This window comes from Vulpes lagopus, chromosome 4, assembly GCF_018345385.1.
Source record: "Vulpes lagopus strain Blue_001 chromosome 4, ASM1834538v1, whole genome shotgun sequence".
Lineage (NCBI taxonomy): Eukaryota > Metazoa > Chordata > Mammalia > Carnivora > Canidae > Vulpes > Vulpes lagopus.
In genome coordinates this window covers 61,525,693-61,553,284 of record NC_054827.1, presented here as the reverse complement: position 1 = coordinate 61,553,284, position 27,592 = coordinate 61,525,693, and the positions used below count along the sequence as shown (strand labels likewise).

At 37.7% G+C, this 27,592-nt stretch overlaps 1 protein-coding gene across 12 annotated transcripts in view; it reads right to left on the bottom strand.

Moving 5' to 3' along the window:
* Positions 1-27,592, bottom strand: part of TMEM232 (transmembrane protein 232) — a 111,224-nt gene that overhangs the window by 6,536 nt on the left and 77,096 nt on the right. For 11 of the 12 annotated variants that reach the window (XM_041751984.1, XM_041751985.1, XM_041751995.1 and 8 more), the window contains 2 exons: positions 10,666-10,844; positions 5,309-5,386 (listed from right to left, as the gene is read on the bottom strand). In XM_041751984.1, coding sequence (XP_041607918.1) covers positions 5,309-5,386; positions 10,666-10,844 — 257 coding nt within the window. The remainder of the gene's footprint in view (positions 1-5,308; positions 5,387-10,665; positions 10,845-27,592) is intronic. The other variant, XM_041751994.1, reaches the window with a different exon arrangement.

The window sequence follows — 27,592 nt, the reverse complement described above, 5'->3', positions numbered from 1 at the left end:
TAAGCTAGTTCACACTCTGTTTGATATGAAAGAATAAAAAAGAAAGTAACAGGGTGGCAGCCATTGCAACAGAGTTTACAGCAAATTCTGTTTCTCTTATCTCTCTCTGTTGTGTCTCTACGTCTCCTCAAGTGATCCTAGAGCTGGGAAGATTCAACTTGTTTGCAGGAAAAAAATGACAGTTTTATTCTTTAAATTTCAAAATTTAAATAGAAGTGAGTCACTGGTAGACCCAAAAGATCATTTCCTACAAGAGCTACAAAATCTCACAACCGAGGACAGCATGAGAAACTCCTATTAAAATAGTGATCCTTAGATCATCATCACACATCACTACTTGGGAGCATGTTAGAAATACAGAATTTCAGGGGCACCTGGGTGGCTCAGTGGTTGAGCGTCTGCCTTGGGCACAGGTTGTGACCCCGGGGTCCCGGGATCGAGTCCTCCTTGCCCCCCCCCCCCCCCCGCTGGGAAACTGTTCTTCCTCTGTGTCTCTGCCTCTCTCTGTGTGCCTTTCACAAATAAATCTTAAAAAAAAAAAAAATTTTTTTTCTTTCCTTCTAAAAAAAAAGAAGAAGAAGAAGAAATCCAATTTTAGGCCCCAGTCCTATATGTCTTAAAGTCTAAGAAGAACTGATGTAGTAGATTAAGAAAAGGGCTAAGAGGGGAATATCTGTCTCTCCAGTTGTGTGATTTTTGCACAAGTTATTTAACGTCTCTGAGCATGCTTCCTTATTCCTAAAACGGGATGATCAAAATATTCTCCTTTATAGTCTTATTAAAAAGGTTAAACACAAAACTGAATATATTTTCTAGCACGGTATCTGATAGACAAAAAGTCTTCAATAAATATTAGTGCCTTGTTCATATTTAATCTTGGAGCGAGGACGCAGCAGAGTGGAAATAGCAGAGCCTTTGGGTAAGCTCACTCGTTGAGGTATCCACCCCTAGCCACTTATTTAATGTGTTTAGGCTCAGACACTCCCATCTGTGTGGGTGACGGTGGCGGTGGGAGACTTACAGGGTATAGATGAGTTAATATACGTAAAACACTTAGCATAGGGAGCCTGGCGCACTGTAAGTTCTACAAATAGTTTTGTTCTCTTAAAACAGTGTATCTGTTACATTATACTTCTATCGGTGTTTAAGAGACTGTACTCTTCCAAAAATACATCTCCCTTTCTACACTCAGAGTTTCCATTTATGTCAAAAAAGAGCCATATGTGGAGGAGGAGAGAGGTAGATACTGAGAGAATAGAGGCTAATAGTGTTGTTTGTTCTATTTTGCTGCTTTATAGAGTGCCTTAGGAGTATGGGAATATCATTAAGAATAAAAATAAATTTTAGTTTAAAGATCCCACCATGAAATGTGAACCACGAAGTGCGTTACTTGAAGAGTCAAAGGTACTCCGAGTAAAGTCACATATTCATTTTAGCTGTACATCTTTCTTTTTGATATTTTAGGTCATATACCAGATGGAAGAAAGCATTTATACATGATGACTTTTCCTAGATGTGCCAACATATGCTGCTGAATTGCCTGTACAGAAGAGCCTTGCTCATTGCAAGTCTCCCTGGAAGTATTTCAAACAAAGCACATCAATTAACATTTGTTTATTATGCCACTATGAGTATATGACGGTTTTTGATTTCTTTCCCAAGTACTCAGGCAACAGTTGGGTTTATATTGAATTTGTCAGATGAAGGGCTCATGTTTAGGGATCTATTTAGAATTGTTTTTCATTTCAAACATGCTATTAAATATTTCACCTCTCCTGTAACCTCCATTAAGCATCAAATTTCATGAACAGATAAAACCCGAATTATAGGTGATAGAATGCTATCATGGATTAAAAAAAGCATGCAAGACATGAAGGATTCCATAATAGAGTCAGTAAAAGATTTGCCAGGGATTAGATAAATTGAGGTATTAAGTACAAAATTTTATTCATTAAATTCAATAGTTTATCATATGAATTGCATATTTATGTTTAAAGTATAATAAGAAAATTTCTGCTTAATTCCATCAACATGGAGGCATATTCAATCCTTCTGAAAAAAAATCCTTCCCACTGTAATGTATGATGATTTATAATTAAGGCTATGTTTCACTCTGTGTCGGTGATGTGATGATTACCTCATGTGAGTGAAGGTTCTGGCAACAAGGTGTTAGGAAGAAAAGAATAAATGAAGGTTATCCTATAAACACAGTCATTTGCATTAACTGAAATAAGAGTAGACTACATATTTGATTTTAGATGGAAGCATGTGAGACACAAGCCTTCATCGGTTTTTGTTCTTTTGGGTATCCTCTATTCACACTGAGCAGAGAGGGAGCACCTCATGAGTTATTAAAGTTATTAAGTTATTATTAAAGTTAAAACTCTTAGAGTTAAAAAAAAAAAACTCTTGGAGTTTTAACCACTTGTAAAAGAAATAAAAGAAAGCTTCTGCCCATTTTATACCATAGAACCCATTGCCTAAAGAAGTATCAGAGGCTAGTAATATAAGTGGTTCAGTGGAATTTGGAAATTAGTAAATTATTAAGGAAAACTAAAAATGTTTAGGTATAAATAACCTTTGTAGTTTTATTACTGTAAATACGTGTTGCCGATGTAGTGTCAAAGAAGGAAAAAAAAGGAAACCTTGATTTTATCATGCTCATGTTGTACTGTAAAATTAAATATACTTCAAAGATCAGTTATATAGAAAGTGTTCAGACTATTCCAGATAAGAAAGCACGATTTTAATACAATCAACATATTTGCTGTAACGCATTACATCTATAGATCGAATGTGCTCATTCTTTTAAAATCATTTTGCTCTCGTCTTATTCAGGTATCTGTTTAGTTATTTAACTTATTCTACAGTATCACAATTAACTTCCTTAAAAAGGCAGCTTTTAAAATCTGAAATAAATAAAATCTGAAATAAATGATCTCTGACAATATTATTTTCGTCAGAGAAATTAAGCATGAAGGGAAATAAAGATCAGCTGTGGAATTTAGGAAAGAAGATCACACATCAGAGTAACACAAGAACAGAGCACAGAGACCACACAGAGAGAAACTGAGACCTGCATAGATGCTAATCACCTTGGTCCTTTGAATAATTAGGTGTGGGGAATTTAAAGGAGTTAGTTTAGCCACTATTATTCCCTAAACGACTGTGAATATGTTAATATGCAATTTAACATTAGAATGGTACGAACTAATAATAAACTGAAAAAAAAAAAAAACCTTTATGACTAAAGTCCTAAAAATGATGCAAGGAACCCCATTGCCTGGAAGAAGAATAAACAGAGCAACTGATTAGACACTTAGCTTTTTGTCTTATCTATACCAACACCGAATTCTTAGCCAATAAAACTGAATAAAAACCTTTACAAGTAAATGAAAATTGACAGAGTTAGCCACCAGGAGATACTAAAAGAATATGAAAGGGTTTTCTTTGAGCAGAAGAAAAATAATTCCATGCAAAAGGTCTGAGATTTAAGAAGAAAGAGTAAGGAGAGAAACATGTAAATATGTGGGTAAATTTAAAGAATATTGAGCTTAAAATAATAATATATTGATATCTATAAACCTACACATACACACACAAACAACATCCATATACACACACAATTAAAATTTCAACAGGAAGATTATCTAAGTAAAAAAAATAATAAATGGAGTTAAAATATTTTAAGAGTCTAAGGCCTAGGAAAATATTAAATTTATTTATATTAGACTTCAATAACACAAGAATTCACTTTGTAACATCTTGGGTAACAAGAAAAAGGTGTAATCACAGATAGATAGAAGGGGTGGGATGAAATTGTATAATAAAAAAATCTTCCCAAAAGAGGCACAAAATGAGACTTGAAAAAGGAAAGGATGTACAAATAGAATGGTAAATGACAATCTACAGAAATAAACACAAATATACTATAATGATTTTAAATGTAAATACAATAAGGGTCAAAATTTAAAGACCATAATCTTTGGGTTAAAAAATACTGCTTCTCCGGGATCCCTGGGTGGCGCAGCGGTTTAGCACCTGCCTTTGGTCCAGGGCGCGATCCTGGAGACCCGGGATCGAATCCCACGTTGGGCTCCCGGTGCATAGAGCCTACTTCTCCCTCTGCCTGTGTCTCTGCCTCTCTCTCTCTCACTGTCCCTGTGTGACTATCATAAATAATATAAAAAAAAATACTGCTTCTCCAAAGAGCTAAACATATAAGGATTCAGAGAGCTTGAAATAAAAAGATGGGAATAAATATGCAAACACTGATCAAAAGACTCCTCATGAAAGAAAGCTAATATGATTATACTCATAACCAAAAGGTACACTTGTTATAAAGAAGAACATTTTATAATAATGAGAGCATCATCACTGAACACAGTAGAATTGAACTAGAAATCAAAATTGTAAACATAACAGCAAAACTTCCATATGTGTGGATATTAAGTCATGAACTTGGGTAAGCTGTGGCTTAAATAGAAATAATAGTAGAAGTTAGAAACTCTTTTGAATTGGATGATAATTAAAATATTACTTTTCATAACTTTCAGGATACATCTAAGTTAATGTGTTAGAGAAGAAATTAATAGTATTAAATAATAGTATTAATAGTTAGAGAGAGGGATCCCTGGGTGGCGCAGCCGTTTGGCGCCTGCCTTTGGCCCAGGGCGCGATCCTGGAGACCCAGGATCGAATCCCACGTCGGGCTCCCGGTGCATGGAGCCTGCTTCTCCCTCTGCCTGTGTCTCTGCCTCTCTCTCTCTCTGTGACTATCATAAATAAATAAAAATTAAAATAAAAAAATTTTAAAAAAATAGAGAGAAATTAATAGTATTAAAATCGTAGATTAGAAAAATGCTACAAGTCAGTGACAAGGAATACAGTTCAGTAATTTTGGAAAAGGAGCAACAAATTGAATGCAAGGAAATTAGTAGAAAGAAATATAAATCTAATATTAGATATTAAAGAGATTAGAAAAACAATAGAGAATATCAGTATCAAGAGAATCAAATTATTTTTTTTTAAGATTTCTTTATTTTAGCGAGTGCGCATGTGCACGAGTAGAGGGAGGGGCAGAGGAAGAAGAGAGACTCTGGAGCAGACTCCATGCTCAGCACAGAACTGGACGGGGCTCCATCTCACAACCCTGAGATCATGACCCAAGCCAAAATCAAGAGTCCGATACCTAACTGATTGAGCTGTCTTTTAAAAGACAAAGAAGTTGATTAAACCCTTAGCATGATAGATTAAAAAGGACAACAGAAGCAAAAATAATAAGAGTCAGGAATGAAGAAGAGAATACCGTGTCAGATCCTAAATACACTGAGGTATCATAGAAAGATATTGTGAGCAACTTCATAAAATATCGTAGATGAAATTCCTAGGGGGAAAAAAAACAAGGGAAGGAAAATTAAAGTCTAGGAAGGTATACATCTGTAAAAATACTCCACAGGGTACCTGGGTGGCTCAGTTGGTTAAGTGGACTCTTGAGCTCAGGTCCCTGAGATCGAGCCTTGCACTGGGCTCCAGGGCTGTGGGTGTGTGCAGCCTGCTTAAGATTCTCTCTCCCTTTCCCTCTGCCTCTCCCCTGCTGCTCTCTCTCTCTGAAAAGAAAAAAAAAAAAAAAGGATGATCAAAGGACTGATCAGTGAACTTATGGAAAGGATGTTAACCTTTCCGTAAGTATCCATGACAAATGGCTTCTTGTGTCAATACTACAGAATTTTTAAGGAAGAAATTGTGACCATACTACAAAATTCTTCCAGGGAATTAGGAAAAAATAGAGAATCACTTCCCAATTCATTCCATAAATCCAGCATAACTTTGATGCAAACCTTATAGAAAATATTGTAAGAAAAAAAAATATGAAACAATTGTGTTCATTAGCATGGATGCAGAATCTTCTTTTTAAAAAAAAATTTTTATTATTTATTTATTTGAAGGAGAGAGAGGGAGAGGGAGAAGCTGACTCCCCAATGAACAGAGAGCCTGATGCAGGGCTTGATCCCAGGACCCCAAGATCATGACCTGAGCCAACGGCAGACAGACACTTAACTGACTGAGCCACCCAGGTGCGCAATATGGATGCAAAATTTTAAGCAAAATATTATCATAGCAAATAGGACAATATTAAAAATGTTATTACATCCTCATCAAATGTTAATGTAATTTCCGACAGTATTCCTGGACAAGTTGCTTCACCTTTCGAAAAGTTTAAATGTCCTTATTTAAAGTTTCAAATTCCTTATCTGTAAAATCAAGAGCATGAAAATACAAATAACATATGGTTTTTATGAGAATTAAATAATTCATGCATGTAAAGTACTTAGCACATGGCGCACAGTAAATGCTCAACAAATCTATTACTGCCAATGCCTTTTAAAAAATGACAAAGGTGAAAGAAACAAAACATTTATATTGAATAATTCAGCAGACTAAAATCTCACTTTTGCAACTCTCTTACTATGCCAAAAACAAAAACAAAAAGTCACCCTAAAACTTAAGTGGTTTAGCACAACTATTGATTTAGCCCACAGTTGCACAGGTCAACAATTCAAGGGGGGCACAGCCGAACGGTTCCTCTGGCCTTAGGGGGGCTCATTCATGTGCCTGTAGGCAGCTGTTTGATCCATGAGGAGCTGGTGAATCTTGGGCGGGGGCCATGGGTCAACCATGACGGCTTGTCTCTGTGCCGTGTTGTCTCTCATCTTCCAACTGGGTAACTTGGGTTTGTTCACAGGGCAGTCACAGTGTTCCAAGAGAATAAGGGAGCGCAGGCCCTAATACATAAGCATTTTCCAAATCTCCATTTGGGGGCACCTGGGTGGCTCAGCTGGCTGAGTGTTTGCCTTGGGCTCAGGTCGTGACCCTGGGTCCTGGGATCCAGCCTCACCTCCAGCTCAGTGGGAAGTCTGCTTCTCCCCCTCACCCTGCTGCATCCCCTGGCTTATGCTCTCTCTCTCTCTCTCACTTTATTTCTCTCAAATAAAATCTTAAACATAGATAAATATATTGTAAGTAAAAAAGGTAAAATCTCCGCTTGGGTAACATTGGTATTGCCTTATTACTCCAATCAAGTCAAGTGGTCAAGCCAAGGTTTTGGGTATAGAAGGAATCACGTCAAGGATATGAATATAGGGAGTCATGAATAAACTGGGGACAATTACTCTGACAATGAATCAAAAGTTCCAAAGCGGGAACTCATTATTTTAAAAAGATAGAAGAAAGTGTATACATGATTCACCTATACACAAAGTACCCACCTATTAAAATTCAATCAGAAAAATTTTCTCCCAAAACTAATTGTTTTACTTAGCATCTCTATTTTTATGAATCCATTTCTAAGTTCCTAAGACACAAACTTAGTAACCCAGACGTAACTTTCAAATGTAATGCCTACTACTGCCCAACCCAAAGCTTTTTCTTCAACTAGGAAGAAAACCAATGGCTTTTTCTTACAGTGTTTTTATTTCTGCTCCACTCACAACTTTTCCTTATCTAAGGGACGCGCTCCCTGACCCCGCTCCCTTGAGTCACTTAACGTGACTCATCATTTAGGTTTCCGGCTCAAGTACTACTTAAAGATGACAACAACATATTCCTCATTCATATAAGGAAAAAGTCGGAGACCAAACATTTACCTGAACTCCCACTGTGTGCCATGAACTTTGAGGGGACTGGCCATATACATAATATCCCATCTTCTTTTTTTAAAAAAAGATTTTATGTATTAATTTGAGAGAAGAGAGAGAGAGCACAAGGAGAGGGAGGGGCCGAGGAGAGGGAGGCTGCCCACACGGACTCGACCCCAGAACCCTGAGATCATGGCCTGAGCTGAAGGCAGACGCTTAACCGACTGAGCCCCCCAGGTGCCCCTATAATATTCCATCTTCTGAATCTTCTGTCGTCTGAATGAGACAGTAAAAATTATTGTGTAAAGGTCATTTTTTGGACTCCCTTGTGTCTTCCATGGAATTCAGCATAGCAAAATAGATCTAGGACACAATATGTACATATTTATTTCACATTTTCTACTGAATTTGGTGGAAATTTTTATATAATTTCGTAGTGTATATACTGTAGTATTATAATATTAAATAAGGGAATTCAAACTAAATTAAGTGATATTTCAAAGTCAGTGGCTAGGCACTCTATCATTTATACTCATAAATTACATATTTTGTTACTTAATAATCTCAATGTCTCTATCTTTTAGTTAATACAGATCCAGAGTGAATTTTATCTTTTAATTAATCTATCTAATGCAAATAAGTGTATTTCTTATGTTAAATATGTACTATATTTAAACTAATTCAGCTGCCTCTAGAAATTTCTAGTTTAAGGGCCCCTGGGTGGCTCAGTCGGTCAGTTAAATGTCTGCTTTGGCGCAGGTCATGATCCTGGGGTCCTGGGATTGGGCTCCCTGCTCAGGCGGGAGTCTGTTTCTTCCTCTCCCTCTGCCCTTCCTCCCTCTCCCGTGTGCTCTTTCTCTCAAATAAATCAATAAAAAAAAATCTTTAAAAACAAAAAAGAAATTTACAGTTTAGATGTTTTTTCCTGAGGAAAACTTGCCTTCCCACACATTTACTATTTAAAATGAATGAAAGCATCCTTAGAAGTCTTCCCACTAAGCATTAAAAACTAATTAGCACATCTAGAGCTAGCACATCTAGGTCTCTTCAGACCTGACTGCTTGATTAATGAGTTTTTCCTTGGACCTAGTAGCTAAAAAATATTTTCTATGTCTGATTAACTGACTTACGTATTTCAAATGTAACTATCTATAGGTATTTCCTAAAATTTTGAAGAAAGAAACTATCCTATACCAAATGATGTTTGGCCCTGAAAACAGGCCCATGAATAGAATTCTAATTATAGAAATGGCAAATTTGATTTGGCTTATTTATTTGGTCACAGTATACAATCCGCCTGAGATGTGAAGTGGCGATCTACAAAGATAGATGCAAAACCAGAAAATAATATGAATGATTGAAAATTCACAGAAAAGGGAAAAAAGGAGAAAATAAAATGACTCGCTGAGAGGAATACATTTTGTCCTCTACGTCTATTTAGAAACTAGCTAAGATTTGACTCTCATATTTTTAAGACTTTATTGAGCAGCTTATACAAAGTAAGGTTCAGAGATCACATGAAAATAAGGAAGATTTATTTCTTACATCACAACAAAAGGGATACTGGGTGATATAGTGGTCATCACCCTAATAGATACAATAGTAATTATTTTTTTTCTTTTTCTTTCCATGTTCTGTCCACAACCAAGAATAAAACTGAGGCATGTTTGCATAAACTCAAGCCCGTGGCATCTAAACCAATGTAGTTCAAGTGGAGAGCTCTTGAATTGTCTTTCTCTATAAAAAAATATTAGATGTCTAGAGAAAAGGAATGCATGTTTTTAGAGAGTCCTCCATAAAGATTATTACTCCAAATCAGATTTATGATTAAAAATCAAGGAGTTTAAGGTTCTATTAAGAATCTAGAGTGTCGACACTCTGTCGCAATAATGGCCCGCCCATATGCATTGGCAATCCATTAGGCAGACTGAATTCATTATTTACTCTTCTTACTTGCTAACATTAATTCACATCTCTAATTATTATTAGAAAGCAGGATATTAAGAGTGTTGGGATAATTGTGCCTGTGAAAGCTAGAAAGAGCCAGAAACTTCAGTGACAGGGAAAAAAAAGTCTTCTTTAGGATAACAAACAAATTAACCTAGCTCCAAATAAGACATAGAAAAATTTTTAAAAAATAAAAAAACTGGTGAGAGTTTTAAAATATCATAGGATACCATATGGATAAAGCATTCTGGAAAAAATCACATTTGCATTTCATGAAGAATGGATAGCTAATTTCACAATGGTTTTCTTTGAACGTGAGGAAAAACAATATATGGAGTCATTCAGCCAGAACTAGAAAAACCAAGAACTTGTAAAATACATATTTAACTGTAGAGAAAAAGAGTCGTGGTAAGTGAATCTAGAATGGCGATTTATATTATCTAATGCTGGAAGGAAAACCCTACAAGCAAGATAACCAAATAATTTATCATCCAAATTGAGACACTTGGAGAGTGGATTAATTCACCACTAAAAAGCAAGCTGGAAAATTTCGGCATAGACCCGAACTGGAACTTTGCATACCTAATATGTCTCTCAGGCACAAACCCAAAGCAGGACCATTACTCTTCCCCCAAAGCACCCCCTCTCTTCAAGCTTCTCAGAGGACTGCCGACCCTCCTATCTTTAGCTAAACGGAGATCAGTATTAAATTTATCTTATTATTATTTTTTTCAGGGATCCCTGGGTGGCGCAGAGGTTTGGCGCCTGCCTTTGGCCCAGGGCGCGATCCTGGAGACCGGGGATCGAATCCCACATCAGGCTCCCGGTGCATGGAGCCTGCTTCTCCCTCTGTCTGTGTCTCTGCCTCTCTCTCTCTCTCTCTCTCTCTGTGACTATCATAAATAAATAAAAATTAAAAAAAAAAAGATTATTATTTTTTTCAGTATTAAATTTTAAACACCTGCTCTCAGCTGTGAGTCGCTGACCCTCCCCGAGCACAGGCCTTCCCTGGCCCCCAGAAAGAGAGGACAAGCGCTTCCAACCACACAAGTCCGACGTGATGCCTGGGCGTTGAGCTCACCTGAGCTATGTTTATGGCATTGTGGATTCGCCCATCTTTCTCCTGATCCTTTGTTCTCCGTACTGTTTGCCATATTTTGTTTCTAAATCCATCCTGATCATCATCTCCCCGAAGTTCCCATGACATTTTCACCAGGTTATACATTAAGCCGTAGTATCCAATCCATATCACTTGATCACCTGTTTGGAAAAGATATATTCTTTGGGAAAAACATCACTTTATTCACCTTAGAAAAAGCACAGTTTTGTGAAAGAGAAAAAAAAAAAAAACACTTGATTTTGCTGATATTTTAAAGTCTGAAATTCTGAGCTTTGGAATTTGTTTTACTCTTCACAGCTCTTACTCCTTTCATTTTAAAAGATTCACAGAGTATCTTAAAATTTCCAGCCATGAGAGAAGATCTGCAACTAACTAATATCGCACCTCATAAATTTAAAAGTTGGACAGGTAAATCAGGAACTATGTATTTAAAAAAAAAAACAACTTTGAGATTCAAGGAAAGAGGCATTTTTTCAAGGCAATATGAACACCTAGACCACCATGGTGAATTTTTATAATGAATTAGAGAACAGGAGAAAAATCACTGCCTTTTATAAAAATGATCAAGCTCTATGAAACTATGGCATTTGAACCAAGAAGAAAGCCTTGAAAATAATGTGAAAAGCAGACAAAAACTGCCGATATAATTATACGCTGGAAGAATTTTTTTTGATAATAGAGACATAAATCAACTGAAATGGAGGAAAAGGGAACAATGAATCCAGAAGAGATTTTTAAAAGTCTAAGACACTCCTCCTTCTAAGACTTATACACCAATTAGTAATTTATATAAATTATCAAGGTCCAGTTTTTAAAATTTTTATTTAAATTTAATTATTAACATACAACGTATTACTGGTTTCAGAGGCAGAGGTGGGTGATTCATCAGTCTTCTATAAGAGCCGGTGCTCAGCGCATCACATGCTGCCCCCAGTGACGCCCCCTCCCCCGCCTCCCCTCCAGCCACCCTCAGTTTGTTTCCTGTGATTGAGTCTCTGAGGGCTTGGCTCCCTCTCTGATCTCGTCTTGCTGTTCCTCTTCCCCCGGATCCTCCATAGGGCACCTCGTTGGCTCAGTCAGTTAAGCGTCTGCGCTCAGCTCAGGTCAGGATCTCAGGGTCCTGGGATCAAGGGCCTGTCCAGCTGTGGGGCTCCCCGCTTCTCTCTCTGCTTCTTGCCTCTCTGCCTACTTGCTCAAGTGCCAGGGCTTGCTCTCTCTCTCTCTCTCTCTCTCTCTCTCTCTGTATCTCAAATAAATAAAATCTTAACAAGAAATTTAAGAAAGGTCCACTCTTGAAATACACTTCTCCCATACAGAAAGGAGGAAGAAGTTCCTCTTTACTCTTTACCTTAACTATTTCTTACTTCTTACCTAGGAGGTACATCGCCAGGCAACACTCTTCAGGAAAAGAGAATTCTAACTTACGTACTAATGGGATAAAAGTGGAGAATAAAATAATATGGCAGGTCTCAAAGGGGATATGAACTGAAGTTAGCCAAAGAGCAACGTGAGAGTACCAAGTACGTGTGAGAAAAACAAGAGGAAGAGAAGGTTCAGGAGGGAAGATGGAAGGGTTTCAGAGTCCATTAAATTCTGTCTTGTACTGTCCCCTAAATCCTGCTGATAGCCTATATGATGCTGGAGCTCGTCAGTGCTCTTCTTGAATAAACATATAAGTACAACATGAAAAAGTCAAAATCTTTAACTTTTCCTAATTCCATATAGATTTTTATGACCCAGTAATAATGATTATTATTAGAATTATAACCAATGAGGGCCTTCCTGCTGCATGCCCTCATTCTCGTCCTCACCACAGTCCTGCCATGAAGATCCTATTAGAGTGGAAGGGACAGATGACCTTCCCCTGGGTGGGAAGGGCCCGAGCATCACACAGCCCAAGAGGGACGAGCCAGGTGGCGGTGGGCCTAATCCTATCCCACGCAGTACAGCCTTTCCCATTCGGACAAGTGCCTTTCTTCCCTTCTACCCCCTCATGGGAAAGTACACATTTAAAAGTGGGAGGAGGGGGATCCCTGGGTGGCGCAGCGGTTTGGCGCCTGCCTTTGGCCCAGGGCGCGATCCTGGAGACCCGGGATCGAATCCCACGTCAGGCTCCCGGTGCATGGAGCCTGCTTCTCCCTCTGCCTGCGTCTCTGCCTCTCTCTCTCTCTCTCTCTCTCTCTCTGTATGACTATCATAAAAAAAAATAAAAATAAAAAAAATAAAATAAAAGTGGGAGGAGGGATCCCTGGGTGGCGCAGCGGTTTAGCGCCTGCCTTTGGCCCGGGGCGCGATCCTGGAGACCCGGGATGGAATCCCACATCGGGCTCCCGGTGCATGGAGCCTGCTTCTCCCTCTGCCTGTGTCTCCGCCTCTCTCTCTCTCTGTGACTATCATAAATAAATAAATAAATAAATAAATAAATAAATAAATAAATAAATAAATAGTGGGAAGAGGAAGGCAAGTGTCCAGCTTCCTAACTTCCGGCATCTTTCATCCTTTCTATGACACTTTGAAAGAGATGGTATAAACTGTAAATACAAGGCTACAGGTGAGAGGCCCATTCTTTTGAAAATGTAATTTTCCCCCATAAAAACTACAAATTACAGCAGGCATGCTGCAGTATTCGAAGTCATACGCATGAACTGATGTCAGCAACATGATAGAAAGGGAAGCCCCCAGCCCTCGTCCCCTCGTGGAAACAACCATTGGGCAGCCATCCAAAACTAAAAGTGCCTTCTCGGGACCTTGGCATCCAAGGAAGAGGTTGGGAAACCCCAGTGGAACCCGAGACTGAGAAGGCAGTCCCAGACCCCGGGGGGAATACCTGTTGGCAGGTATGAGCCAGGAGGACCCTTGCCCGTTGGGGACCTGGCTCCAGCCTCACTCTACCGTGGTCCAGAGGTAGCTCTTCTCACCCAGGAACCCACCCCTGGACCTGGCAGGAGCGTGTTCAGGGGAGTGGTGGGGGCCATACCCATTTGCACCCCGGGTATCAGGCCTAAGATCTGCAGATGCAGACGTGATTCCATAAGCAGGTTTCTGCCCTGCTCAACCATGGCTTGGAAGTAGTCCTATCTGCTTTGGGGCATCACAGGAGCTGTGCCCTCCTCATTTCTTTGGCAAAGGGCCACTGACTCCCAGTAGAGAGGTAGCGATAAGGAGAGAGGAGGTAGAGGATGACAGTGAGGATCTCAAATTGAGGTGGATTAGGGGCGCCTGGCTGGCTCAGTCAGCGGAGTATGCAATTCTTGGGTTGTGAGTTCAAGCCCCAAGTTGGGCATAGAGTTCACTTAAAAAAAGAAAAAGGACTTGTTGGAGCTCCTGGCTGGCTCAGTCGGTAGGACATGCAACTCTTGATAACAAGGTTGTGAGTTAGAACCCCCAGTTGGGCACAGAATGACTTTTAAAAAATGGATAAGGTAAAATAACTAAAGATAAAAGGGGGGTCAGGTTGGTCATAGATATTTGAGCAAAATAGTATTCAAGCAATAAACTGGGAAACCAATGAGGGAATTATATCAGGTACTTTAGGTCTTTACTGTGATGAGCAACAGGAGCTTGGAAAGTAAAGGACAAAAACAAGACAGTGTGAAAAAGATCTAATATTTCTTAGCTATGGAGGAAGAGAAAAGCATGAAGTGGAAAGGAAAAGAACATTTTTTAAGCTAAGGAACTTGAAATAATAACGAAATCAGCTGTAGAAAAGACACTACTGTAGAGAAGCCAGTTTGGGGAGAAAGGAGAAAAATAATATTTGGAAAATGTGGCATGATCGAGTGTGAGCAGGATCTAATTTTCAGAGGCCTATAGCTTATTGTAAAAACATAGCTAAAAAAAAAAACATAGCTAAAATTTAAGTGAAATTATGAATTTGTGAGTCTATCAGAAAAGTAAGTCTTGAAACCAATATAACAAAACAATTTTGAGTTTTTAAATTAATAATTCTGGAATTGTGAACCTCAAGAATAAAAAAATCAGCTTTGAATAACAATATGATAAATAAAACATACTGTGAATTTTAACCTGTCTATGTATTTGTTTATAGACTCCCAACTCTACATTAATAAGAAGGGTTGACCAAAGTACATATAAACCACCTTCATTTATTTTAAATTATTGGTTATTTTAAATTATTGGTTATTATTGGTTATATATAGGCAAATATATTTTATAAGCCTGTAATAGTTGGCTAATTGAACTAAATTTGGGGGTTTTTTTAGAATCCACAAGACCAGTGATTAATGCATAAGATATATTCTGGTAACCTGAGTTCTCAAAACTCAATAAACTCTTAAAATGCCATTGATGATTTTTAAAGTGAGCTGTTCACCTGTTGATTACAGTGAATTACTGCTTACAAATAATATTTGTAGGGAAAATCTACTGCATCCACTTGACTGACAGTGAAAAAAAAAACTTGTTAAGACAGATGAAGGGGGGCCTGGGTGGTTCAGTCCGTTAAGCCTTCTGCTCAGGTCATGATCCCAAGGTCATGAGATGCAGCTCCAGGTCGGGCTCTCTGTTCAGGAGCCTGCTTCTCCCCTCCCCTCTTTCTCCCACTCCCCCTGCCTGTGTTCTTTCTCTCCCGCTCTGTCAAATAAATAAGTAAAATTAAAAAAAAAAAAAGACATATGGAATGTTACAACTGTCATAAAAGGCAGACTGCAGTCTAATATGCATGTCTAGACACTTGCTAAGAAGCATTCCTGCTCTGAAACTCCTCATCTAGGGACCCAGCTAAAGAATAAGGCCCTCTTCTGTTCTGCTTTGAGTGACCCTGTGGCAGCTATTAAAGATGTTACTTTAAATATCCTGAGAGAATATGCAGCTAAGCAGACAGCACCCTAGGAAATAGCAAGGCTGAACCAAACAAAATTCTTAATAAATCTTGAAAACTCATTAAGAAAGTCTGCTATTTGGGGGATGCCTAGGAGGCTCAGCAGTTGAGCATCCGCCTTCAGCTCAGGGTGTGACCCCGAGGTCCTGGGATCGAGTCCCACATCGGGCTCCCCACAGGAAGCCTGCTTCTCCCTCTGCCTGGGTCTCTCATAAATAAATAAATAAAATCTTAAAAAATAATAAAAGAAAAAAGAAACAAGAAACTATGCTGTTTGAAAACCCATATCATGATCCTTTCTCTGCAGCAATGCTTTATTTTAGTATTTGAACTCCATAGAAGCCTTTAATTGCCAGTCTAGATATTTAGGTTCCAAAAATTCAGTGAATGTGTAACATGAATGAGTATAAATGAATACGGCCTTTACAATTTTGACAAATATAATTTGGCAGAATCAAATGTACCACTAAAAGGTAACCTGAGTGTAAGATGTTGTTTAAAACATAGTCTTTGTGAAATGCTACATAAAGGAAAGGAAATAGATCCACGCCAAGAAATCAATGGACAAGAACCAGTCAGCAAGCCAGCCATTTAACAAATATTTACTGAAGTCGATGCTATGCGCCAACAGCTGTTCCACTGTGCCGAAGAAAAAGATGACGTTACTGCTCCCAGGACACTTTATTCTAGTAGAAAATGACAGATACTAAAAAAGTAAATAGTGTAGTATCAGTTCATAATGAGTGTTAGGGAAATAATAGAAGGTGGTAATGTGTGCGACAACAACTAGAGAAGAAAGCCACTACAGACACAATGAGAGAAAGGCCACCTGAAGACATAGTATCCAAGGTAAGATATGATGGATTTTTTAAAAGTTAATCATCCAAGAAGCTGGGGGAATTGCAGCATCTGTGAGCGCAGAGGCACACGCTGAATTATTACGGCCAATTTGTAGGCATGAAAAGGAGTTTGGAATTTATGCTTCGTGCAATGAAAAGTTAACACAGCATTTTAAACAAGGAAGGGAACTGACCTGCTTTATGTTTTAACAGTCTTTCTGGCTTCTTTATGGAAAATGGATTTTAGGGAGTACAAGGGAAACAGGGAGAGACTTTCAGTTTTCGCAGCAGCCTAGAAGCAAAGTGATGACCACAGACCCAAGAGTCATACAGTAAAGAGTCAACAATGTCCAAGGGGGGCGCTGGCCGTCGCCCTTGCTTTCTGGGAGGTGATGCGGAGGCGTCAGAATGTCCTGTCTGACGAGAATGTCTTTGTTTACCTGGTATCCTTAGGCCATGGCATCAATTTGGCCTCTGGAAGGACCAGAGACTGGGGTCCACCATGTGTAACGTGACTGAACCCCAATAAAAATTCTCAATACTAAAACTTGATGACCTTGCATAGTTGGCAATACTCTCTGCAAACTGTCATATGTCTTTGCAAGGAGAAGTAAATGATCTCTGCCCCATTCCACTGGGAAAGGACAATAGACTGTGCACCTGTCCTCGACTCTGCTTTATTCACCTTTTCCTTGGCTAACTTTGATCTTTATCCTTTTACTGTAATAAACTATAACCATGAGTAAAACGGCTTTGTTGAGTTCGGGTAGTTCTTCTAACAAATCAGCAAACCTGAGGGTTATCTTGGGGATACTCAAGCTCATAGGTGATTTCAGTGAGAGTTGTCTTACGGACTCTTGAATTTCACAAGAAATAATGACAGACATTAGAGGGGGGTATATTTTGGATGACTAGTAGAATAAACAGGAATTCTAGGGTACTCTTTATTTTCAGAATTCTACTATAGTAATAATTATCTTTGTCTATATACATATTAAATATTGATAGAGTTATTTTGTATATATCATCATATTTGATCCTTACACATATTAAGCAAATACCCAACAGAATCAAAGAGAATCAAAGAATTACTGAAAAGAATCAAAGTATTACTAATTTAGTCAGTGTTTGTTGAGATAATATGGAAAACAAAAAGCAAAAAAGCAAAAGTCAGCTGATTCCTATATTGGCATGGAGCAGTTAACTGAAACATGATGGCAAGTCAGATGCCACAGTGAATACAAAAATTTAAGGAAATGCATAGAACTTGCCTTGCTTAACTTTTATGATTTTTTTTTTTGCCATAGTCAGGTATGGACATCTGTGTATTAAAAATAATTATCTTCTAGAGCTATAATGGGAACCAAAGAAGAAAGCAGTTCATTGCTTCTCAAGAACAACTGTTAATCTTATAAATAAATTAAAGAAATATCACTACCCAGGGCAACTTACACATTTAATGCAATCCCTATCAAAATACCATGGACTTTCTTCAGAGAGTTGGAACAAATCATCTTAATATTTGTGTGGAATCAGAAAAGACCCCGAATAGCCAAGGGAATATTAAAAAAGAAAACAAGAGCTGGGGGCATCACAATGCCAGATTTCAGGTTGTACTACAAAGCTGTGAACATCAAGACAGTGTGGTACTGGCACAAAAACAGACACATAGATCAATGGAACAGAATAGAGAATCCAGAAGTGGACCCTGAACTTTATGGTCAACTAATATTCGATAAAGGAGGAAAGACTATCCATTGGACGAAAGACAGTCTCTTCAATAAATGGTGCTGGGAAAATTGGACATCCACATGCAGAAGAATGAAACTGGACCACTCTCTTGCACCATACACAAAGATAAACTCAAAATGGATGAAAGATCTAAATGTGAGACAAGAATCCATCAAAATCCTAGAGGAGAACACAGGAAACACCCTTTTTGAACTTGGCCACAGCAACTTCTTGCAAGATCCACCTATGAAGGCAAAGGAAACAAAAGCAAAAATGAACTATTGGGACTTCATCAAGATAAAAGCTTCTACACAGCAAAAGAAACAGTCAACAAAAGTAAAGGACAACCTACAGAATGGGAGAAGATATTTGCAAATGACCTATCAGATAAAGGGCGAGTATCCAAGATCTATAAAGAACTTATTAGGGATCCCTGGGTGGCGCAGCGGTTTGGCGCCTGCCTTTGGCCCAGGGCGCGATCCTGGAGACCCAAGATCGAGTCCCACATCAGGCTCCCGGTGCATGGAGCCTGCTTCGCCCTCTGCCTGTGTCTCTGCCTCTCTCTCTCCCTCTGTGACTATCATAAATTAATAAAAAAAAATTTAAAAAAAAAAAAAAAGAACTTATTAAACTCAACAGCAAAGAAACAAACAATCCAATCATGAAATGGGCAAAAGACATGAAGAGAAATCTCACAGAGGAAGACACAGACATGGCCAACATGCACATGAGAAAATGCTCCGCATCACTGGCCGTCAGGGAAATATACATCAAAACCACAATGAGATTCCACCTCACCCCAGTGAGAACAGGGAAAATTAACATGACAGGAAACAAGTGTTGGAGAGGATGCGGAGAAAGGGGAACCCTCTTGCACTGTTGGTGGGAATGTGAACTGGTGCAACCACTCTGGAAAACTGTGTGGAGGTTCCTCAAAGAGTTAAAAATAGATCTGCCCTATGACCCAGCAATTGCACTGCTGGGGATTTACCCCAAAGATACAGATGCAATGAAACACCGGGACACCTGCACCCCGATGTTCATAGCAGCAATGTCCACAAGAGCCAAACTGTGGAAGGAGCCTCAGTGTCCATCGAAAGATGAATGGATAAAGATGTGGTCTATGTATACAATGGAATATTCCTCAGCCATTAGAAAGGATGAATACTCACCATTTGCTTCGACGTGGATGGAACTGGATGGTATGATGCTGAGTGAAATAAGTCAGAGAAGGACAAACATTATATGGTCTCATTCATTTGGGGAATATAAAAAATAGTGAAAGGGAATAAAGGGGAAAGGAGAGAAAATGAGTGGGAAATATCAGAGAGGGAGACAGAACATGAGAGACTCCTAACTCTGGGAAACGAACAAGGGGTCATGGAAGGGGAGGTGGGCGGGGGGTAGGGGTGACTGGGTAATGGGATGGGCACTGAGTGATATACTATATATTGGCAAATTGAACTCCAATAAAAAAATAATTAAAAAATAAAAATAAATATCAGACGTCTGATTTTTGGACTTCTTTTAAATTTCATTAAACTAAATAATGCCACCAAGATTTTTGGACGGTCTCTATGGAAATAGTTAATCCTCACAGGTTTTTGTATCCAAGGGGTAACAAAGAAAAAGGAAAACAAAATAACAAAGATTCTTTTGGAAATTAGGAAAAAGGAATAATTACTTTTACAAGCACGGTACATGCAACATTTCTTTTGAGATCCATAATCTTGAAGAAACTAAGATTCTGAAAGATATAACAAACTGCCTAACATTATGCAGAACATGACAGCTGAGCTGAGACTCATCCTAAACTTCCGACACTCCAAATTTCTGACACCAAGTCTAGTCCAGTGCACGTATAGCACATGTATTCATCTACAACCGAGCCAGTTTGGTGCTGTTTTCCCTCCTCTTCTTACTAAATTTCTCAACCTTCACCCTATTTGGGGGACTTCTATTTTTCCTTCCTGTAAGTACTACTAAGAAAGCCTTTAGAAATTAAAACAACTTTTGGGGTGCCTTGTGGCTCAGTTGGTTAAACGTCTGGGGCTGTGTTTTCTGTTTTTAAGATTTTTAAATTTAGTTATTGTGAGAGACACAGAGAGAGAGAGGCAGAGACACAGGCAGAGGGAGAAGCAGGCCCTCTGCGGGGACCCCTATGTGGGACTCTATCCTGGGACTCTGGGGTCACACCCTAAGCCTAAGGCAGATGTTCAACCACTGAGCCCCCCAGATACCCCAAAATGTCTGACTTTCCATCAGGTCATGATCCCAGGGTCTGGGGATCAAGCTTTGTCAGGCTCCTCCATGCAGGGCTCCCACTGGGGGGGAATCTGCTTCTCCCTCTGCCTCTGCCTCTCCCCCAGCCCGTGTACTTGCTCTCTCTCTCTTGCTCTCTCTCTCTTGCTGTCTCTCAAATAAATAAATAAAATCTTTAAAAAATTTGAAGTAACTGTTCACTCAAAACAGTAGGAAACATCTGGGTCAAACAGAGGAATACTGTATTAGATGAGAGACTTCTGTACCCCTGAACATATTATCAGGTTACTTTTGATAGATGTGAAGGGTAAAGAGCATCTCTGGACCAAGTTAAATGACAAAAAAAAAAAAAAAAAGAAGAAGAAAGAAAATCAGAAGTGCTCTGGAGGATCTTAATATAATTCTGGCTGGTATAACAAAGGAAGTCACAAGTATCTAATTGAGTTATTTTCATTAGCGTATATACATTAGACTCTAAATTAATTTGAATAGAAAGCCAACATGTATCTTATTCTTTTTCTTCTCTGCTAAGATATTATAAAAAGGTATTATTATAAAAATTGATTTCTAAAATGGCATATTGTAATAGACCTTAATATGACTAATGTTTTCTTAAAATCTCACATGATTTCTAGTCCTTTTTTCACTAGGTTCAGCCACAGACAGATTTGAGACCTTTGGCTCAAATGTGATATATCTTTGTATTTATGCCTCAAAAATGTGAGGAATGTTCCTATGGGATTTTCAGCTCCTTTATTTGAATAAGTAAAGGCTTTTACATGGTCAAAGGCTTTTGAGTGGAAAGTCCAGTGTGTTGTTTTAGCCTGCCCCCCAAACAGAGGAATAGTAGCAATCAAAATAGAGAATAAACAGAATGAGATGTTAGGAATCCTCTAAACGTGTACAGAGCTAGATTAAGATTCACTTGTAGGATGAGAGCAAAACTTCCAGAAAAGCGTAGCAACACTTAACTTTCCAAAATAATGGCAACCCTTTATCCTGGTTATTTGTGCTTTATGATGATCCTCATGCAAACTTAGAAAATGAGGTCTTGCTTCTAAAATCAATGACTATTGTCTACAATCAATACAGATTAAGTTTTAATTGCTCAGGCAGGAGTGACAGAGAAGAAAATGGTTCACTTTTCTATATTTATTGGGTCTAAGGTAATCTTAGATCCCAAAACACAGCTCCTATCCAAGAAGTGTTTGACCACAGAGACTCTTCTTCCTTCACCTCATACTTAACAGTTTTCAGCTCTTCTGACACATTCTCAACTGAAACTACTGTCTTCTGCCCCCAAGGGCACCGATGGCAGCTCAGCCAAAGGGAAAGACTAGTGCCTGTAGCCCTTCCTCACCCCATCCCCACGGTCTCTGACACCCAGTCCAGGGCCAGCTGCCTGGCAACTGTCCTAACTCCCTCCCGCTCCCTCCCCCGATGAAGTTCTAATATAAAGAAGAAAGAGCAAAGGATCCTGCTGCATCCTAGAGATTTGAACACCTCTTTTCACACTGGACTCTTCTCAGAGAAAGGTCGTAGCTTTGGGAAACTATCTGGAGTTCCACGCTATAGACTTGGTGCCGAACCTGTGACATGTAAGGGCCGAGGGGCCAGTGGAGAGAAAGAAAGGCAGGTCAGATGCAGGTTTAGTCCTGGTCCACCTGTGGCCACCTGACAAGTTCTGAAGCCACACTGAGAGCTGAGGCTGGCGATAGTAATGCCAGTGATACGGCCGTTTATCATTATTATATCATTTATACATATATGTGTGCGTACAATAGTTCTCAACTTTCGCATGTATTTTAACTCTCATTTTTTCCTGCATGGATCTTACATTTTTCTGTAGTTATCTTCCAATCATGTCTTTCATGATTTTTTATTTTTCTGTTTTGTTCATGAAACCCTTTCCTGCTTAACTTGTAAAGGTACTATGCCATATTTTCTTCTAGTTAAAGGTTTTAATTCATATGGAAATTATTTTTTAAAATTTACTGTGTGGTTATAATGCATGGTACTTAACTGTTAAAAAATCAAATATATAACTAATTGTCAAGACAAAAATCATTGATAATCCATTCTTTCCCACTTTATCAAATGCCAGGATAGACACCATATACGTCCTCACATCCAATTTCACTATCCTTTCTTTCTCTCACACACACACGTTTAAATGTATACCAAGATTTTGTTTACATCCAAAACATTCTTTTTATTTTTTTTAAGTTTTTATTTAAATTCCAGTTAGTGAACATATACTGCATATTGTCTAGGTCTGTGTCTTCTTCTGTGTGTTAGGAAAGCCTGTTATGTTTCCCGCTCCTGATTAATGGTTTTATGGAGAAGAGGTCATACACTGTCCAGGGTCTGGTGCTTCAGGAAGTGTCTCTGGTGTGTGCTGTGTGTACTCTGCTGCTCTGTTTTGGTCAGTCCTTTGCAGAGTTTCTCTTTGCCTGCAGTGGGGAGCATTTGGACCTCAGCCAGAGTGTGGTGAGTTTTAAGTAGCTGTGCCCTGGTCTGCTTGTTAAAAGAGACTTCATGCTGTTTCCACTTAGTAAGAAGATATTTAAATTTTGTAATATTGATCTCTCCTTGGGTTCTTAGAATGAACAGTATAAATATAGTATATTATTCCTTTAACACACTGCTGGATTTGGCCTGTTAGCATTTTACTTAAGATTTGTACATGTGCATGCATTCATAAGAGAGAGTGGTCTATTTTTAATACTCTCATCGCCAAGTTTAGGAATTGGGAGAGAACACATTTTGATTTATCGAAATTATTCCCAAAATTTTTCCTAAATTATAATATTATGAGTTTAATCTGCCCAGCACATTCTAATCATACATGCAACGCTAGATATGTACGTGCATGCAGGTATATAAAGATAACACTGGCCTGTGACAACAAGTCAAGAGCTCTTCCAAATTATAATTGAAAATAAAAGTTGTATAAAAAGTAAAAAAAAAAAAAAAGCTCAGTATATTCTTCTGTATTAATATACTTTTTATTACTTTTCCCTAAAAGCTAGTTGTGAGGATACCCAGAATAAATCATTTTGTAATGACAAGATTTGGGACTAGCAACCACACTAATGCATTCAAGAGGAAAAGATATATTCATTATCATTCAAAAATAATTTAATAATAACTTTATTCTTCAACTCTACTTACAATTGTTTTTGCTAACTATAATTATCCTCAACACATTGAATGGTTTTTCTAGTTACCTAAGAGGCTGGCAGATACTAAATTTAATTCAATAGACATAAACTTGATAGAATGTTTACTGGATGTAAATGTTAATATTAATATGCAGGGTGGTTATGAGTTGCTAGTATTTAAGTTACTTCAACCTACGAGGCAGATTTAGATTTTATAAGAGGTAAAACACATATAATCTTGAAGCCATCTTTTTCAAAAACTATAAAAACTTTTTATTTTTCCCAATTCTAAAAAAGACATTTTTCTATGAAGAGATATTCTTACTGTCCTTCATAGGATATTAGAAGAGTCCTATGTGGTGAAAAGCCCTGAAAATTAAATGTCATTAGTTTCTCTGCAAATAAACCTGTGCTCATCAGGAAATTGAAGACTTTTGTGCAGATAAATTGATGACATTTTTGAAGTAGCAATCCATAATATCACAACAAGCCCTGCCTCCAAAGAACTAATAGAAGTCCAATGTTCAAGATAGGAGTAGAATTATTTACTTAGCAAGTCTAGATATTCTGATGTCCAAATGAATTTTCCTAACATGCAAGTTTTGTCAAGTGCTACCAAAAACGTCCAATATTTAAAGAGAAATATAGATTCATCCTGAAACCCAATGCATTTAGTATTGTATATATCAAACTTAGGTTCCAGGACGAAGGATCCATTTCTTTTTTCCCTAAGGATCCATTTCTGATCAGCTCATTTCCATAATGGCTTCTTAACTTTTCATGTTTATTTAGCACTCACCATCCCCACCAGCATCTTCTTCCTTTCAACAAATTCAGATTTAAACAAAATAGACCCTCATGCTACAGTTTGAGCCCACTTTCCATAACCACATCATAGCCATGTTTATCCAAAGTTGTTTTTAAGTGACTTTGATGCTCCATGAGTCATTAATATAGAATGATACACATAATGCACATTCACATTGTAATGAGCAAACAAATGGACAACTCTTCTCTTGTGAATTGAACAGAACTTATGCTAAACATTTCTGGAAAAAAAATGAGAATAAATAGAGTACTTATACATGCAATGTATAAAGATGATATTTGATGACCATTTTGAATTGGAAATATCATCTCATCAAATCTCAGTACAGCATCCATTTCCTTTCCTTCATCCATTCACGTATTTGACACTTGTTTATTGAGAGGTTACTCTGAACAAGGCAATGCATTAGGTAATGTAGGGTGGAGCAATAAAAGCTAAAACATATTCCCTGACCAAGAGAGAACAAAATTTGGTAAAATAAGCTTTGTACAGATTGTAAGTTACTTCATAATATCCATTCTCCCTTTCTTCCTTTTAGTAATATGAAACACTACTTTAGGCTTGGCTGATTGATACTTAAAAAACAAAACAAACTCTACTTAGATGTGGCCATATGATTATATTTAAGCCAATGGATTTACAGCAATAATGCTATGTGGTACTTTCTATTAAGAAGATTCAGCAGAAAATGATTATTCTTTCCTTCTGCACCTTCAGAATAGCAAAAGAAAATGGACCTGCCTCCCTGAGAACCTCTTAAGCTCCCAAAACCAACCTTAGACTGCCTATTTCTGGGTATATTTTATGTGGGAGAGAAATGAATTTTCATTTTGTTTAATGTAATGTACTTTTTTTACTACACGTAGCCAAACTCTACTCTTAATTAACAAAGAGATATAAAACAATTATTAAAAGTGCAAGCTACAATTTGGTTAAGTCCATCGCATAGACACAAAACAAGTTCAGAGAAATATGAGGTTGCATTTAAGCAAGGAGTTGAGGTATTACAGAAGATTAAAGGTTTCATGTTAAGACTTGTAAAAGTTAGTAAATTGGCTTTTCTGTTCCACATGTTTATCTCATATGTTCACAGCAGGTAGCACATAGAAATATGAGGGGCAGAGAGAAAAAATATCTAAAATCCTTATTCCGTTGGACTGGGTTATCTATTTGTTCCTTAAGAACAACTGGTTATCTATTTTTTCTCTGTAGTTCCATACAAATAAAAATCAAACAGGTACATTTTATGTTTTCAGCATCATGGCATCAACCAAATATTCTGCTTTTTTTTTTTTTTTTTGTCTCAGAAGGTTGACAGAATTGATAATTTTTTCAGGGTAGGGTTTAATTCATTTTCAGTGAGTGATATTTGGCTGCATTAAGTGGCACATGCCACCTATATGAACAAGCTGACAGATTATTTCAGCTGCATAGGGCTTTTAGAGAAATTGTGAGGTGTATCTCTTTTGAAAATTATATTTGATTTAAAAGGACAACAGAAAGAAATAAAGAATGATATACCAAGCAAGGTGAGTTATAGACCTACAAGTACATCCAAAAGAAGGCAGGGCATGTAGATTTTATAGATTGATGATTTCTGAATTCTTCTTCATTTTTTAAAAAATTTTTATTTACGATAGTCACACAGAGAGAAAGAGAGAGAGGGAGGCAGAGACATAGGCAGAGGGAGAAGCAGGCTCCATGCATAGGGAGCCCAACGTGGGATTCGATTCCGGGTATCCAGGATCACTCCCTGAGCCAAAGGCAGGCGCTAAACCGCTGCACCACCCAGGGATCCCCTCTTCTTCATTTTTAAAATACAACTGTGTTTTCTAAAAGATACAGACTAAACCTAGAGATAGCATACCTGAGAATAGACCAACAATAAATCTCCAAATACACATCCTACATTGGGCGGTAAGAAGTAATAGAATCTGTCCTGGAATAGCTAAAAGAAGATTATTGCAAAAAGTTTTTTAAATCACTTTTGTAATCTTATAACTAAAATTACAATAGAGCCAGTGGATGAAGAAAATGCAGTGTGCATCCACAACAGAATACTGCTAAGCCTTAAAAATGAAGCTGATTTGGTCATATGCAGCACCACGGATGAACCTTGAAGACATCATGCTGAGAGAAATAGGACAGTCACAGAAAGACAGATGCTGCACGGCCTCACCCATATGAGGTAGCTAATGTAGTCATATTCATAAAATCAAAGAGTGTAATCAGAGTGTGGTTTCCAGAAAATGAAGGAGAGGAGAAAGTTGAGTCACCAACCAATGAACACAAAGTTTCAATCAAGTAAGATGAATAAGCTTTAGAAATCTATTGCACAACACTGTACCCACTGTCAACAGTGATGTATTATACGCTTAGGCTTTTAAGAAGATAGATTTAATGTAAGGTGCTCCTCCCACAATAAAATAATTTTTTAAAAAAAGAAAATGACAAATAGATACATTTGGTTAACTTCCACATTTATATATATTATTATATAAAATAATAAATTATATAAAATAATAATATATATAAAATTTATAAATAATACATATGATTTATATAAATAGAAAAAATATATGTATATATAACACTCAGGGATACTATACTTCTAGATTTGCCAAAACAAAGAATTGTGAATTATGAGGATTGCTTGAATTCTATCACTAACATGAATGTGGATTTTTAAAGGAGTTAAATATTCCCCATGTATACTAAACACAATCTCGTTACTGAATATTTTTCTGAATAACCTTCACCAAGATAAAAGGCATATTGAAGATTTAATAGGGTCCCATTAAATGTTTAAATTGGTTCTAAGATTCCAATTGACTTTCATTTGCTTTTTAAAAAGGAGTTATTGCTCTGTGCTAATGTTTTTTTCCTAAGATAAAATGAATGAAAATGTAGCATACATTATTTTACAACTGTGGTGTATATTTCATTCACTAAATCATTGCAGAACCAGGTTAAGAAAGTAATTCTCAACAAAAGAAAGAAAAAGGAAGAATGTCCTATTTACTTTTCTCATTCAGAGACCACAATGAACGAAAAAATACTTAGGTCTCATGTGTCTTCACATCAGATTATAACGCGGGATCAAATTATTACCAATTCAAAGTTTAACAACATTACAGCCTTCCAGCAATCTTAAGAAGCTAATTATAAACCACACTGAAAATATGTTTTTCATGTATTAGGAGAAGTTAGCACAGGAGCTTGG